This window comes from Hemicordylus capensis, chromosome 8 (genome assembly GCF_027244095.1).
Source record: "Hemicordylus capensis ecotype Gifberg chromosome 8, rHemCap1.1.pri, whole genome shotgun sequence".
In the NCBI taxonomy this organism is placed as follows: Eukaryota; Metazoa; Chordata; class Lepidosauria; order Squamata; family Cordylidae; genus Hemicordylus; species Hemicordylus capensis.
The window spans coordinates 20,409,272-20,426,516 of NC_069664.1; the positions used below are offsets into that span (position 1 = coordinate 20,409,272).

Here is a 17,245-nt window from a genome sequence, read left to right on the forward strand (position 1 = left end):
CCAGATCTGGGCTGAAAGGAGGTGGTCCAGCTCAGTGCGTGGCAAAGGTCCCAGGTCCAACCCACTGGCTGCTTATGGTGCAGTTTCCCCCACGCAAACAGGAACAGAGCAGGGTGTGTGTGGGTTTTTTTAAAATGAAATTTTATTATATAAATTATCTTTTTAGCAGACAGCATTCAACTTATTGCACTATAGCACATCTGCAATACCGAGCTACAAGACATCTTCATAGAGAATTCTTTATTGTTCAACATAGCACTTTATACCAGGATCAAGAGGCACTCTGAAGGGAGCGGGGAGAAGGGGCCAAAAAAGCAGCAAGCAGCCACCGGCATTTCCCCACCCGGACATTCCTTTGACAGGCTGGTTCGGAAAAGCAAAAGCCAGTGCAGGTAGGAGAGCATGCAAAAGAGCTCAGGTGGACTGGCTTGGATGCTGATCTCTGGTGAGTGGGACAGGAAGGGATGGGCGGTGAGGCAGTGACTTGGGGCAGAGGTTCCCAACCAGTAGCGCTCCAGATGTTGTTGAAGGGCAACTCCCATCGCCCCCAACCATGATACACTGTAGCTGGGGGTGATGGGAGTTGTAGTTCAACATCTGGAGTGCCCCGGGTAGAGAACCTCTGCCTTGTGGAATGGAGGTGAGTCATTCAGTACAAGAGTCGATCTAGTCCTGCTCTAAGGAGCTCAGAATTCTAGCCAGTTCACACAACCGGCTCTGCATATTGCCAGATGTGTCTCCTCCCCACCCCAGCCCCCCAATTGACCCTCCTTGGGGACAAGGGGATTGCCTGAGTTGTCCATCATGAGCACAACTGTCAGCTTTGCACATTACCGTGCAGAGAAGTGCAGCTTCTGCTCACCCTAAACCACACAGATAAAATCAAGCCGAAGCAGAGTCCACGCCAGGCAGTGATTTGTGACTGAACCCCTATTCAGCTCCCACACATACACACACAAGGTGCAACAAGCAGTGCTCTCTGATCGGGTGGAGAGACATTATTAGAAACAGCAGGAGGCCCCTGGCTACAACAGTTTGCCAGCCAAAATGCCCCCGCCCGCCCCCCAGGATTCCTGTGTTTCCCTCAATAGGATCTGGACGGCCGTGCTGGGAAGAGTCCCACCGACAACACAAAGGAGGACTCGTTTTAAGGCATCAGCAGCCCCCCTGCCCTCCCAAAGCCCCTCTCTAAGCAGCAGGATTCACCCTTACCATTCTTTTTTTTTTTTTTTTTGGTTTGAAAGCTTTGGTGAGCTGCTGTGATCAGAGCCAAACAGCAAGAATGAAGCTTGATCCACTAAAACGGTCAACAGGCAGCAGGCTATCTCTCTGCGCTACAGGACAACCAATGGCAGCTAGTTTACGGCTAGGAAAGACAGCCTGTTGCCAAGGCAACCCCCACATGCCTTCTGCATCGCTGGAGCATAATCTGGCCGGGTGGGGGGGAGAAGTTTTAACTACACCAGAGTCTATAAGATGCCTAGCTGGTTGGTGGCAGCAGCCCCCTGCAGTCCTTGAAGCCTACATCATAATACTCTGGGTGTCTGCCCCAAACAGGCAGGATGAAGGGACTTGGGGAGAGGAGTTCACAGGATGGGTGGAGACAAACCTGGAGGCACTCCAGTCAATGGATGCTCCAGCTCGGGCAAGACAATTCCATTCCCCAAAACTCTGGAGAGCCAATGAGTGCGATGGGCGTGGTGAGCTTCAAACGAGTGGCACATGACTGAAGACTACGATGAGAACCACGCATTGTGGACAAAGGAGGTGTGCGTTAAAGTGAACCCGAAAGGGAGGGTTATAGCCAGGAAAGCGACCTCTTGCTCCAGCATTCCTCTGTTCTGTTTTGCACTATGCCAAAGAAAGACCCGAGACAGAAAGCACGTTCTGAGACATTGGCCAACAGGCGTTTGGTGGAATAAGTTGGTGGCTAGGCCTTCATGAGAGCAGCAACCACAGCCTTGGCGTTAAGGCTACGCAGGTCACAGTAAGTTTGTCCGGTGCCAACAAACACAATCGGTTTGCTGGTGATGTAGGTCATGGAGATTGCAGCGCCGACCTAGGGAAGGAAAAGGGCACACTTCATGAGCTTGGGAGAAGAAGCAGGATCAAGGTGTGTTCATGTGGGTGTCTTGGTCAAGGAGCAGCAGCTAAGCAAGAAGGCTGACAAAGTGTTATAAGACACAGAGGGCGGAATCAGGCATGACATTAATCATGGAATTTGGAACTACCTGCTTGGGGTTAAATGTATTGGTTGCGGGGAAATCAGAGCTGTGGCTATGGCAGGGGGGAGGAGGGAATTTTCTCTCTTGCCCTCTGCCACAGGGTCCTTATCCAGATTGCTCTCACAGCTGTCATTTGCTGTGGGAGGAAAGTTCACCACTGCTGCCAAAAGAGTTCTTATGGCCGCCCTCCCCACTGCAATCCTCATCAGCTGCCCAGCTGGTATTTAATGGGGGGAAACCCAGCCAGGGCCAAATGACACGAGCACAGGGTACCTTTGAATAGCACAGCGATAGTGTTCCATGAACGTACCACAAAGGTAAACGCGCCATATTCAAAACTTAAAACTAACCTGGAAAATGAGGTTAGGTTTTGGGGACTTTTAAATGCACAACCCCATGAATGAGCAACCCACTCCACTTTTCACATGAGAATGGGGTGGGGATTTTTAAAGTTAAAGGGCTTATCCCAGCCGCTTATCAGCTGAGCAGCAGCAGTGGGCTGCATCCATGATACAGGAGGACGACCTCGGTATTCGTGGCGGTTCCATTCTTGGCACGTACTGCAGCTACTGAGGCATTGGGGTAATGGAAATCTGGGGGCTAGGTTCCTAAGGGCAGGGAAATGGCCAAACAGGCAAAACCCATGGGGAAAAAGGCCAAGTAAAGGGCTCTACCATGCTCTGTGGGTCCCCCCCTTTAAAACTAGTCACAAATGACCTCAGAGGTCATTTCTGGCCACCGCCAATCTGCAGATATGCCCCATTTTTATATAAAATGCGAGGGAGATATACCCTCCCCCCATTTTTTCCCCACATGGATATGCAAAACCATGATGGGCAAGCCTGTACACTAACTTGGTTATCGGGGGTAGCTTTGGTCATTCCAGGGGTTGGAGCGTTAAAATTTAAAGGGTTCTCCCCTTTACTTCTATTCCAACTGGAAATCCCTGCAAAAGACCAGAACTACCTCTATGATCACTAAATTTGAGAACCGGGAAGCTGCCTACAAAAAGTCAATATTGTTGGCTCTCCTACAGCTTGGCCCTGAAGAGTCCCATCCCCGCTTGCTCAGAGCTCCTTTCGATCCTCCTTCCCTTTCTGACCCTCCACGGGACGCAGCCTGCGCAGCTCCAAACTCATCTGGTGACACTCACAGCAATGTGAAACCTTTGCCCCTGAGAAGAGACCCGAGTACTAAGCACACGTCCCCCCCATTCCCCGCGATACTAGCAACTGGCTTCATTTACCTTGTCGTCTATAGTGTCAAACTTGGTAAGCACGATTCCATCAATGAGGCGTGGAGTCTGAGCCATGGAGTGGTCGGCGAGGGCCTTGTTGAATTTGACCTGGGGGGGTGGAAAGAGGAAAATAGGGTTCTCATGCAGCACTTTCCGGAGGTCTATGAGCATTTTGCCAGCCTACAGTTGGGCGCCTCTGGCCACCCCAAGGACTTCTGGGCACATGGATGCATTTGTTGTATGAACACGCTCCTTCTTGCAGGCTTGTGCGTCCAAGGTGAAGCAGCTCTCAACAGATGCAAGTTTGTATCTCCAAGTAATAAGCTCCGGAAACTCACCAGCTGATCCACAGCCTCGTTGCCCACCAAGGCTTCTCCCACAAACAGAACGAGATCAGGGGTGTTGACTGCAATCAGCTTCGCCAGCGCTGTCATCAAGGGGGCATTGTCCTGCATACGGCCTGCGGTGTCCACCAAGACCACCTCAAAACCTTGATTACGTGCTGGGAAGAGAAACAGAGGAGGTGGGGTGCACGTCTTAGAAGGAGCCAATCGAACAACAGGAGGCGGCAGGGTTAGGCAACCCAAGTGTACTGCTTTTAGTGAAAGCTGCTAGGGACTGACAGCTTATTTCTCCTTTGAAATGTGTTATAGAACACAGCCAGCAAATCACAATATGCTTACATGGGAACTGTATGTGTAACCACTTTTTTGGGGGGGGTGTGTGTGTTGTAGTACAAAGCCAGTACCCATTTCTCGCTGCAAGGAAGGATGCTCACCTGCCTTTCCTATAAGCAAGAGGCTTCCCCTGAAGAATACTTTCACAAGACCAGATTTATGGACGAGTAATTCTTAGGGGCTCTACACATGATGAATCTAAGGTCAATCAGACCTGCCAGTTTCACGCACGCATTAACAAAGTGTGTGGTGTGAAGACAGGATTTTTCAGCGATCTTCCCCAGCAATGTGCCAGACTGACATGAAGCCAACTTCAGATCCCAGATTACAGAGCTTGGTTTGGCGTGTGGCTAAGTGGAGATTGCTGGAAAATCCTGGGGTTCACACATGCTCTGCTGAAGTGTGCACACTGCCAGAATCTCCAACTTTGGTCTGACATTAGATTCATCATCTAATTCAGAGCGCCTTAATTTAGTACAGAAGAGTTAAACACAAAATTAAAACCTCCCACCCCACCCCAAATCCTATGCTAGCAAAAGGAAAATGCTGCCCACTGCACAATGCCTGTGTCCAGTCATTAGAGAACACCAAACACCACAGCTCTACCTCCTACTACTGCTATGGCCTTACCATATACCACTCTTCAACCCAAGTTCTCAAAGTGGTTTACACAGAACAACAAATAATCCAATACATAAATAAATGCTCCCCTGTCCCCAAACGGCTCACAATCTAAAAAGAAACATAAGGCAGATACCAGCAACAGCCATTGGAGAGATGCTGTGCTGGGGTTGGATAAGGCAGGTTGCTCTCCCCCTGCTAAACAGAAGAGAATCACCACTTTAACAGAGGTGTCTTTGCTCAGTTAGCAAAATCTGCTTCCTATTGGCTAGGAAGGTCCTCAGCATCCGGACGCTGCAGAGCAATAAGTGGGGTGTGTTGGAGGAGAAGTTTCAGTGACAGGCGAGAGATGATTTGGGGTGAGTGGGAGAAAGATGAAGGGATAAAAAGTCGGTAGGGGACATGGCCTTACCATAGGCAATGGCTTCCATGGCAATGCCGGCCGCATCCTTCCCATATCCCTTCTCGTAAAGCTGCACCATTGTGCGGCCGCTGTGGTTCTCTGGAGGGTGCAGAGCATGCAGGCGGCGAGTATGCGTGCGCAGCTGCTCCACGGCTCCGGCACGGAACGTATCACAGGCAGCGATAAGGACACTGAACCCGTTTTCAATCAGCCAGAAAGAAATCTGGAGGGTGGGCAGAAGAACGTTATCCCTCTGCGGCCTGCTGCACACTTGCTAAGTCAGACATCCAAGGGCTCCTCACAGCACTGCTTGCTTCCAGGTCTAGCGATGCCCAGCTCTGGGTATGCGCTATTCGGCACTTCGGTTGCACAAGCCCTGGTTTTGCAATTAACCCTACGTGTTAAAAATGACCAGTGTCTAGCTTTTGTAGCTAGAAAACCACTTAGAAACATGGGCAAGACCTGGTAAAATCTGAGAAGCCATTAGTATTCATGAGATAATAGAGTGAGTGGCTTATCTTTTTACACTCCAATTGGTCCTTTTACCTACCATAATTCCTTGTTGAAGGGTTCAGTATATAAAGCTGCCACATACGCAGCCAAACACTTAGTCCACCTGGATCAGCACTGTCTACACTGATTAGCAGGAGCTTTCAGGGGTCTCAGAAAGAGGTCATTCCCACTTTCCCAGCCATAACCTGGAGATGCCAGGGATTGAAGCCGGGGCCTTCTGCATGCAGAGCAGATGCTTTCCCACAGAGCTACTTCACCCCATTCCCACATGCAGATTCTTTAAAGTACCTTGGCCAAGTTGGTTGACTTCCCAACTCCATTGACGCCACAGAAAGTGATGACATAAGGTCGACGGTGGCGTTGGGCATCCATCACATCACGCAAGACATCCACACGGCGCTGGGGCTGCAGGATCTGCACCAGAGACTCCTGGAGGGCCTGCTTCACTGTGGAGGTCACCGCTGGGAAATGGGAAGTTAGACAAACAAGCATGAGATAGCTATGTAGCTGAAACCAACAAAAAGGGTCACGCTGATAGAGTCAGACCATTGGTTCGACTGACTGAGTGCTGTCTACTCTGACTGGCAGTGGCTCTCCAAAGGTTCCAGGCAGAAGCCTTTCCCAGCTCTTCCTGGAGATGGAACCTGGGACCTTCTGCATGCAAGGCAGATGCTCTACCACTGAGCTATGACCCCATCGGCATCGCTGGGGAAGCTACAACCAGTTGAAAGCTTGAAAAACAACACATCTTGTCTTGGTCTGAAGGAGCAAAAACAAGAATTCCAAAGCCAGTTGCTCAGAAACAGCACAACCAAGTCTAACGCAAGGCATGGAGTGGCTTTGGTAGCACGTTTCGCTGGCAAACCTCAAGGTAGTCCAACAAGATCATATTTAGGCAGAGCTACTCTAGGGGAAGGGACACTTACTGGTGAAGGTGCCCATCACTTTGCCTTCCAGCTTCTTTGCAACCGATTCACACAGCTGGACAGCAATTTCAGCAGCAACATTCTTAGCTTTGGAAAGAAGAAATATGGTGAGTTAAGAGGTGAATGCTTCTGGTTCAGGTGCTTTGTCCAGAAAAAGCAGAACAATTTGTTTTTATGCCCCATATAAACAAATTGTTGGTTTGTGGACATTGGTGTGTGGACATGTGTAGCGCTCGAGGAAGCAGAGCAGCAGCAGGCAGAGATTGTGTTCTCCCATATAAGCCAACACTCTGCATCTCCCAGCCTAAAGGATGAACAGGTGACAGTCAGTTACTGTAGGATGCTGACATTCAGGTAAGTCATTGTGGAAACACCTGGGGCCCGTGTGGGTCTTGTTCAAAGCTCCATGTGCCTGGATTGTAAGAGTGGCTACGGTGGCCAAAGGGCTATATTTTGACAGCATGAAAAACCCAAACCACCCCAATATACTTCCCACATCTCTTCCGAGAACCAGCCAACTGTTCCCTTAAATGCCAAGGTCAGCACAGCTCAGCTGCAACTGCTGGAGGAATAGGCAGTGTTTGACCCTCCATGCATCAAAGAATCCAAGCCAGCCTACAAACACATTGTCCCAGAGGTACCCCAAACATACCAATCAGGTGATCTTTCATCTTCTCCAGCACAGGGTCCATGTCCTCTCTGGTTAAGCTTTTAGAGCCCACAAGGCCTTTGAGCATCCCAAACATGCCCCCGAGGCCACCCTTCTTCGCACTGGGAACAGGAAAGCATCAGCAGAATGTCACAGGCAGTTTTAGGAGGAAATGCAGCAATTCAAGGAAGGAATTCGAATCCCCACTCGTATGTTCCCCAGACTATGAGAAACACCTATATCGGGCAGCAGTGATATAGGAAGGTGCCGAAAGGCATAATCTCATACTGTGCGGGAGGAGGAAATGGTAAACCCCTCCTGGATTCTACCAAAGACAACCACGGGGCTCAGTGGGCGTCAGGGGTCGAAATCAACTTGATGGCACACTTTACCTTTATATACCCAGGCAGCCTCTGAGAGGCCTCAATGCTCCTTTGGAGCATCATTTGCATGGCCAGTCAGAAATTATGACTACAAGACCTGCAAAATGCGATGCACAACAGTGGTTTGCATTCAACAGCTACATGAACATCTGGCAGCGGACATGGTAAAGAGACGGCCCAAAGGGATCACACAGAAGCAGCATCTTTGGATCCCACCCCCTCCCCGTCAGAGTCTGCAGATCAGGTTGGATCAAGGGGAAGGTCTTTCAGTCACTATTAGGATTCTTTAGTCCAGGGGTTCTCACACCTGAGTCCCCAGCTGCTGCTGAACTACAACTCCCATCATCCCCCACTACAGTGGCCTGTGGCAAGGGGTGATGGGAGTTGTCATCCAACATCATCTAGGGACTCAAGTTTGAGAATTCCTGTGACTCCATTTCTAACCTGCCTTGCCCCATACCAAGATGGGGAACATATTCAATAAAATATAAGCATCGCAAAGCAAGGAGGTAAGCATTTAAGGTGCTTTGCAGTTCTTTGGGGGCTATTTCTTCCCCGATAGCAAAGGGCTTGGAATTCCCAGGGAGAACAGCTGCCAGTTTCTTTGGTGGAACATAGGAAGCTGCCTTCGACAGACCATTGGTCCATCTAGCTCCGTATTGCCTACACAGACTGGCAACAGCTTCTCCAAGGTTGCAGGCAAGAGTCTCTCAACAGCACGCACCCAGAAGGCTATACGACACTGCAGAAACTGGGAGGGGCGATGGGCACCAAGGACCACAGAGACCTCACCTTCCACCTGAAGAATTCTGAACCGCCTTTTCCTCCTCTTCCGTTTCCTCTTCACTCTCGTATTCAAGATCACGAAGATGGCCAGGCTCACGGTCACGATCCCCAAGGACCTGAATTGGAGGACAGGAAATCCAGGAGTCAACATACTTTGCCACTGGCTATGTTACTGTGGATCAGTTTTCTAAGGAGCTCAGGCTCTGTTTACATGGACTACAGTGAACAGCAGCAGTTACTTCTGTAGGGGATAGTCTATGATGTAGAAATTTTCTATTCTGTAGCAAATCATCTTGTATGTGTATTTTTGGCTAGCCTTTGTACTCGTCTCTCACACACAAAGGAACATAGGGAAGCTGGCCCTATATAAACTCAGACCCTTGGTCCATCTAGCTCCGTATTCTCTATACTGACTGGCAGCATCTCTCCAAGGTTACCAACAGGAGTCTCTCCCAACCCTACCTGGAGATGCTGCCAGGGATTGAACCTGGGACCTTCTGCATGCAGAGAAGGTGCTCTACCACTGAACTATAGCCCCATCCCCCTAAGGCAGGGCTGCTCCACCTTGGCCCTCCTGCAGATGTTTGCCTACAACTCCCACAAACCCCGACTACTGGCCACTGTGGTTGAGGATTATGGGAGCTGTAGTCCAAAAACAGCTGGAGGGCCAAAGCTGAGCAGCCCTGCCCTTGCAAGCCAAGGTGGGCCCTGCTTCTCAAAAGGGAACAATTCATGCTTGACACCACCTGTCCAGCTCTCCTGGTCTAAGAACCGGAAGATTACAGTGCTGTTCGCCTCTAGGAGGATCACATGCAGCAGAGGACACCCGAGAGCAACCCTTGGCTCTGCTTCCTACAATGTGAGCAGCCACACTTTCTAGGGAGGACAGAGGCATCCTGGGAAGGCGAAGCAGCAGGGCACAAGACTGGCATACTGCATGCCAATGAGTTTTAGAGCTTACCATATCTGCATCGTACTCTTCCATGGGACACGTGTCCGCATTTCCATTGGTGGTGGAGTTACTATAATCAAGTACTTTGGCATTCGAGTTCCCCAGTTCCCACACTCTGGGCTTCTTCCCCTTCTCCTTCTGAGTGTCCTGCTTTGGGGACTTGCTGGGAAGGAAGCACAGAAGTGCCATTAGAAGTCACAAAGGATCCCAGTCTAAGACATTTGCACACGGCCCCTGCTACGTGGAGAAAAGAGGCCATTTTTAAAGTGGTGACTCTCTTGAAGAGGGATATTTCGCAATGGTCCCTTATCCAGCCCCAAAGAGCATCCCATCATCGATACTGGTGCTTCCTTTGCATTCCTTTCTACATCGTTCCCTCTCTCAAAGGGTCTCACCATTAGCTCATTCTATGGCTTTGCAATTTTTTTGAAAAGTGGTATATAAATATTCTTGCCACCACCCACAGGCAGTCAGAAGCCTACTCGCCTCCCCCCGCCAGCCTGCTTCTGCCTGGATTTAGAAGTGCACAGAAAGGGTCATTTTAATGGTCTCCAGGATCTTGCACACAGGAAGTTCAGTACTGGCCGCACTAGCTGGAAGTCTCTCTCCAGAGTCCCAGGCAGTGGTCATCCCCAGCCCTACCCAGAGACAGCAGGGATTGCGCCTAGGAGCTTCTGCAAATTGTGCATACCTTCCATTTGGACACATGGCCAATTGTGATTTTTTTTTTTAAAGGAACACTTCCCCCTCATATATTTGCATTCTCTCACTCTTCGCAATTTTATTTATTTATTCAAGCAATCATATTTTTATACCGCCTGATACGTAAATCTCTAGGTGGTGTACAAATCCTAACATTAAAATCACAGGTTAAAATACATAAAACATGACTAAAACATTATAAAACAAATTATTAAAATTCTAATTAAAAGCTTGCGAGAACAGGAGAGTCTTGAGGGTCTGCCTGAGAACAAAGAGAGAAAGAGATGCTCTTAGTTCAGCAGGGAGCATATTCCAAAGCCCTGAGGCAGCCACAGCCCGGTCCTGAAGGAAGATCTTCCTCCAGAAGATCGTAAAAGGCGGGCAGGTTCATGGCAGAGGAGGCACCCTCTTAAATAGCCTGGTCCCAAGCCGTTACAATGAGCCTAGTGAGCCAGCGTGGTGTAGTGGTTAGAGTGCTGGACTAGGACCGAGGAGACCCGAGTTCAAATCCCCATTCAGCCATGAAACTAGCTGGGTGACTCTGGGCCAGTCACTTCTCTCTCAGCCTAACCGACTTCACAGGGTTGTTGTGAGGAGAAACTCAACTATGTAGTACACCACGCTGGGCTCCATGGAGGAAGAGCGGGATATAAATGTAAAAATAAATAAAATAATGCAGTGTTCCCATTCATTCCATGCCATACAAAACAACCTGTACTGTTCCAAGTATGTGCTTTGCATTTCAAAAATGACATGCATGTGGATCTGAAGCTTAGAAAGTCAGCATTACTCATCTCTTAAGTTGGAGGTTGTCTTGCAGAAAAATCTGTACTCTGATTTGTACTAGCTGCAGAGGGCAATATTAAACCCTTGAGATCTGCAGGCACTCAGAACAGAGTAAAAAAAGATTCAACACCCAGAGTTCTCTTCCAGCATTGGCCTCACTTACTTGGACTTCTCTCCTCCCTTCAGGCGTTTCCTGAAGAATTCCTCTCTGTTCTTTTGCAGGATCTCATCCTTGGACAATTCCTCCCTGTCCCCAGCGGCAACTGGAGGGTCTGATTTAACAGCTGGGGCTGCTTTGGGGGCTATAACTGCTTCACCTCCTGAAGCTAAACAAGACAAGATTGTTACTACAACAATACAGTGTTGAGGAAAAGAGAAAGATCGATGCTGGATTTAAAACCCCTGATTGATTGATTGATTGATTATGAAGAAATCCTTTTGTTTAGTCAGTTCAGCTCTGCAGATCCTACTCTCCACAACATCTTATGAGAAAACCAACTTTTAAAACCAAAAACCCATTCGAAGGTGGGAGAGGAAGAGCTCTCAGAAAGGAGTGTTAGTTTATACATTCTTGATACGTAGTACTCTATTGACTAGCACTGTGTTGCCAGTCCTCGGAGATGAAACTGTAGCAGATTGTTCCATTTTAACCAACCAACGTGGCATAACGTGATCTTAATCTCGTGACTGAGATTCTAAGATCTGATGATCGGTGGCTGGTTCTGCTTCTCAGTGCACTTGTTCTGCCAAAGTCTGTGCACACTGAAAATGGATCAGAGAGAGGCACGGGGAAATACTAGGCACCCCACAGGTCTTCAGCACACCAGGCCTACAGATCTGAGTTAGAAAAGGCCTGGCTTGTCAGCTGCCGATTGCAGTATCAACTCACCTTCTCTTTTGGAAGCTTTGCTTTTCTTGTTCTTAGTTTTCTCTTTTGGTTTCTCCCCTCGAGTTTCTATCATAGACTTGACAGTTTTTTGGGACTTTGCAGACTGCTCAAAAGTCTTCATAGCAGTGGGAGCTCGGGCTTTGCTGCTCTCCTCTGCATCCCTGGTTGCAAAGAGAAAAAGTTACATGTTGGCCTATCATTTTCGCACTCCTGCTGTTTTTTGTGTGCTTTGGGTATCTATCTTAAGCGATATATTTCAAAAGATGGTTGCTTATATAGTCTCTGATTTTTTTTGCAAACCCTTTTCAATTGTTCTTTTTAATAAAGCAGAGTAGATTTTATCAAAAAAGATAAAATACAGTATTTTTTAAAACGCCCATTAACACAATAATATTTTTTCTACATGGAAATTACTTCTGTAGCCAACTCTTTCTCTCCTCCCCATTTTAAATGCCTCTAAGCAACGAACCACTAGACTTTCCCCCTCCTAAAGTGAGCACAAAACTCATCATACAACACTGTTGCCACATGCTGACTTTTCCTTGCAGTTCTCTCCTGTTGAAGGTTCACTTTGAATCCTCCACAAGGCCAGACAGAAATTTCACCACGCCCTGAAGAGTGATCAAAAACAAGCTCTCTCTGAAGCATGGTTGAATCCTAATCTGGACTTCGTTGAGTGATGGGAAACAATGTATTGAAAGCATCATCTTAAAAAGTCAAAAGGCCAAGTAAAGCTAGGCCAAGTAAACAAACTAGAGCTGTAAAAAGTCAACAGGCTAAGTAAACAAAATAGACCTGTTCCAGCCACAAGTCCTTTCTCTTGTGCTAATTCCCCGAGGAAAACAGATGGCAGTTTCCTTGAAATGCACTGCTGAAGCAGGTTTCAGTAGCTTGTTTTCTAGCATGCTGAAGTTTGCTTACTCGCTTTCCCCACTTACTGGTGCTGCCCTGCAATAAAACTGCCACTCGAGGGTGCACTGATCAAACTACATCATGAATAAAGATCTAAAGAGTTGCCTCCTAAGCCCATGATTGTACGGCTAATGGCAATTAGCAAATTTGCCCATAGGAAGTTGCCTTATACCAAGTCAGACCACTGGTCCACCTAGCTCAGTATTGTCTACACCAGAGATTCTCAATGTTGGGTCCCCATTTCCCCCCCCCCCCGACTTCAACTCCCATAATCCACAACCAAAGGCACTGGGGCTAGGGATTATGGGAGTTGAAGTCCAATAACATCTGAGGACCCAATGTTGAGAATCCCTGGTCTACACTGACTAGCTGCAGCCTCTCCAAGGTTGCAGGCAGAAGAGTCTCTCAGCCCTATCTTGGAGATGCCAGAGAAGGAACTTGGGACCCTTCTGCATGCAAGCAGGCAGGTGCTCTTTCCAGAGCAGCCCCATCCCCATGGAGGTTGTCTTACAGTGCTCACAACATGGCGTCTCCCATTCAAATGCAAACCAGGGCAGACCCTGCTTAGCAAAGGGGACCATTCATGCTTGCTACCATAAGACAAGCTCTCTTCCCATGTTGCAAGGTGCGACATGTCAAGCTAAACTACAGCTGGGGATACTGATGCTGCTTTGACTTAGTTTGTATGTACTTCTCCAAACCCATAAGCAACATGTGCAGCATTGCCAATGAAGGCAAGGGCAACTTTTCCAAAGTTGTCCCATTTCCAAAGCAGTCCAATCCATCAGAGAGGCAATTGCAAAGCACACTGAAGATGGGAAAAACCAAGCACAGCCAAGATCATGCAAGCAGTTTCTTGTTGAGCAGAACACCTTCCTGTCTACTTCTGCAAAGTGATATCTTATCCTTCCCATGGGGCCGGGTGCCCAGTTTTGTAGCTCCAAAATACAAGATATTTGGGACAAGACAACAAACAAGGCCAACGGTGGAATGCGGCTATTGAAGGGGGTCATCCTGTTACCGTAAGAGACGTAAAAAGTCTTCTTTAAAATCAAAGGTGCCATTGAGTAGCCCAAGGGATCCTTTCTGCTGAAACTCGTTGCGATATTTGTCTCGGAACTCCTTATGGACATCGTCTATCAACTTGTCCACATAGGTTAGAGTCAGAATTTTCTGAAATCCAACCTGCAAGTAGAACTACACTATTAGGCAAATAAAAATAACCAAGTATGAGGTAGCTAGAAACGACTACCCCTATAATGATGTCTTATTGATGTTTCTAAACAGGTGAATGATTCAAGTGCAGAACATAGTGCCCGGTAAAGAACAGCACTTACCACAAAGACAAGTTCAAACTGATTGTCCAGCTTGTATTTCAGAGTAAGAGCTTCATGGTTGAAAGAGTTACTGCCACCTCGCTCCTGAGAAGAGAGAGTTAACACACATGTCAGCAGGATACACTGAGACCCTTCAAACCTACATTACAGGGTTCCAGAGATTTTAAGCTTCAATTGTTTCTGGCACACAACAACATCAACTACTACTACTTATATAATATTTCATAAATTAAACATTCAGATAGTTCGCTGTCCCCAAAGGGCTCACAGTCCAAAAGAGAAATCACCACTTTTAAAAGGTGCCTCTTTGCTCAGTTAGCAATCGTATCCAGCTTACCACTATCCACTTTGAAGGAGAACTTTTAAAAATACAAATATTTATAAAATATTTAAACATTCTAGGACAGGGTTTCTTAACCGTGGGACCCCAGATGTTGATGGACTACAACTCCCATCATCCCCAGCCATGTCCATTGTGGCTGGGGATGATGGGAGCTGTAGTCCATCAACATCTGGGGGCCCAAGGTTAAGAAACTCTGTTCTAGGAGGCAGCTTCAAGTCTTTAGGGGTCTATTAAGCAACCATAGGCCTATGATTGCTCCAGACCTACTTGCAAACAGCTGTTGTTTCAAGGTATCTGGTTCACAGCCTGTTCTTTTACTAGGTGGCCTTAGGCAAGTCCCTCTCAGCCTCCCAGCAACAATACAGAGATAACACTACTTACTTTACATTACAGGGCGTTTGTAAGGATTACTGCATGGTAACCCAAATGGGGTGCTTTGTATGCTCGGCCAGCACTTACGCAAGTTCTTAGGCTGCAGTCCTAGGCTGGCTCACATGCAGACCAAGCTTCCCTGCACATTCGATTACAACACGCACAGCATGAGCTCTTGCACACAAAGGCTGCACAATCACAGCTGTGTCATTTTTGTGTATGCACAAGAGTGCACTTGCGTACTACCCTGTGGTACAAAGAACATGGAAGCTGGCACTGTATGCAAGCCACCCACTGAGGAATAAATAACTCTGTACTCAGTGGGCTTTACTTCTGAACGCACAGGCTCAGAACTAACAATTAGAACTAAACAATTAGTACAGTCTTGCCTTATGAGACAAGACTACAACACCGGGGGCTTTTTAGACTGCAGGGAGACATGATAGAGGTCTATAAAATCATACATGGTGTGGAGAAAGTGGACAGAGAGAAATTCTTCTCCCTCTCACGTAACACTAGAACCAGGGGTCATCCCATGAAATTGATTGCCGGGAAATCTGGGACCAACAAACGGAAGTACTTTTTCACACAACACATAATCCACTTGTGGAATTCTCTGCCACAAGGTGTGGTGACAGCCAACAACCTGGATGGCTTTAAGAAGGGTTTGGATAACTTCATGGAGGAGAGGTCTATCAACGGCTGCTAGTTGGAGGGCTAAAGGCCACCTCCAGCCTCAAAGGCAGGATGCCTCTGAGTACCAGTTGCAGAGGAGTAATGGCAGGATAGAGGGCACGCCCTCAACTCCTGCCTGTGGCTTCCAGTGGCATCTGGTGGGCCACTGTGTGAGACAGGATGCTGGACGAGATGGGCCTTGGGCCTGATCCAGCAGGGCTGTTCTTATGTTCTTAGATGCTATGATCAACATTTTGATTCTGTTTTAATTTAGAACAAGGGTCCTTACTTTCTATGAGCAGTACAGACCTGACATTTACTTAAATATAATTAACTAGGAGGCGAGGCCCATAGTTGACCAGGAAAAGTCATTTTGCATAGATTACACTTATTATTATTTTTTATTATTAATATTATTTTACATTTATATCCCACTCTTCCTCCAAGGAGCCCAGAGTGGTGTACTACATACTTGAGTTTCAGCTTATAGGAAAACTGAACAAATTGAACATATGTAAGAACTTTTTAAAGTTAACACATTTAAAAAAGCAAAGTAGAAGAACGGTCTGAAATCTGCGGGATATCAACTTCAAACATTATTCAGAACCATACATGGTAATTTTGAACCACAGTAAATTTGAATCTGTGCAAGATCTTCTGCTTTTCTTGGGCATTACGTTTGTTTTGGAAATATGGTTCTTATTATTGAGCTTTAAAAATATACTGAGAACAATGACAGTTAGAAACATGATTGTTAAATCAGAATTTCTGCTAAACCTCCCTACCAAAAATATATATATTTAAATATGTGCCCAAGCAGTATTCACTCTAACAGGAATTCCCAGATAATGTTGACTACAACTCCCAGAATCCCCAGTCAAAGGCCACTACAGGTGGGGATGCTGGGAGTTGTAGTGAACAACATCTGGTTATCCCTGTTAGAGGAAACAGTGTCCCCAAGCATATTCTGGTGTAACAAGTGGTGCATTCAATTACTTTAAGTGGCAGCAGCATTCATGCAAAATTTGGTGCGGGTAGATCATCAGGAAATATGACTTTATTTCACACATATGAATAAAGGAGAAGAGCTGGTCTTGCAATAGCAAGCATGACTTGTTCCCTTAGCTAAGCAGGATCTGCCTTGGTTTGCATATGAATGGGAGACTACATGTGTGAGAGAGCTGGAAAATATTTCTCTTAGGGGATGGAACCACTCTGGGAAGAGCAAAAGTTCCCAGGTTTTTCCCCTGGCATCTCCAAGATACAGCTGAGAGACACATCTGCCTATAACCTTGGAGAAGCCACTGCCAGTCTGTGTAGGAAATACTAAGATAGATGGACTAATGGTCTGACTCAGTAAATGACAGCTTCCTATGGTCCTAAACAAATTATTCAAAACATAGCTTTCAATAAATATAAAATATACATAATATATTCATATTAAATAGGCTATATATTAACATATATGTTTAGTGTACTTACACAATAAATTTACTAACATAAAATGCTAAAATATATTTGAAATATATAATTTTAATAAGCATAACCTAAGGAACCTCACTTAAGATTAAAGGGAGGGGGACAGAATCTCACCTGGAGAAGGACTGACCGGATGAGCGCGTTCACGGGGGCAGTGCAGGCCGCCGCGGGACCGCGCACGCCCTGGAAGCACCACAGCACGAGGCCTCCTTTGCTGAAGATAGTGAAGAAGTCGAGCATGGCGGAATCGGGGGGCCCCGGGGGGAAGGGGGGGAAGCGAGGGGCAGCGGGCTCTGCGGCGCCGGGAAACCAGCCCGACTCCCTAACCCACGTCAGATTATTCTCTAATCGAACGCATCACTTCCGCCGGAAATGGGT

General features: G+C 47.3%; 1 protein-coding gene across 1 annotated transcript; it reads right to left on the bottom strand.

Annotated features, from left to right (window-relative positions):
• Window positions 1-120: 120 nt before the first annotated feature.
• SRPRA (SRP receptor subunit alpha) lies at window positions 121-17,219 on the bottom strand. Its single transcript, XM_053270258.1, has 14 exons — window positions 16,982-17,219; window positions 13,999-14,082; window positions 13,683-13,846; window positions 11,750-11,910; window positions 11,024-11,186; window positions 9,382-9,535; window positions 8,427-8,536; window positions 7,255-7,373; window positions 6,603-6,689; window positions 5,965-6,137; window positions 5,173-5,386; window positions 3,801-3,964; window positions 3,472-3,570; window positions 121-2,059 (listed from the first exon to the last, which is right to left on the bottom strand). Exons 1-14 carry the CDS (start codon window positions 17,105-17,107, stop codon window positions 1,931-1,933), a joined length of 1,947 nt encoding a protein of 648 aa, XP_053126233.1. The 5' UTR covers window positions 17,108-17,219; the 3' UTR covers window positions 121-1,930.
• Window positions 17,220-17,245: the final 26 nt, after the last annotated feature.

Bases quoted from the DNA above. Each gene is read 5' to 3' on its own strand.
- SRPRA (XM_053270258.1), bottom strand. From the start codon at position 17,107: ATGCTCGACTTCTTCACTATCTTCAGCAAAGGAGGCCTCGTGCTGTGG. The intron at 11,911-13,682 runs GTAACAGGATGA...CTTTGCAACCAG, and splicing joins GACTTTTTACGTCTCTTACG to GGATGCAGAGGAGAGCAGCA. The intron at 3,965-5,172 runs GTAAGGCCATGT...TTCTCTTCCCAG, and splicing joins CATGGAAGCCATTGCCTATG to CACGTAATCAAGGTTTTGAG.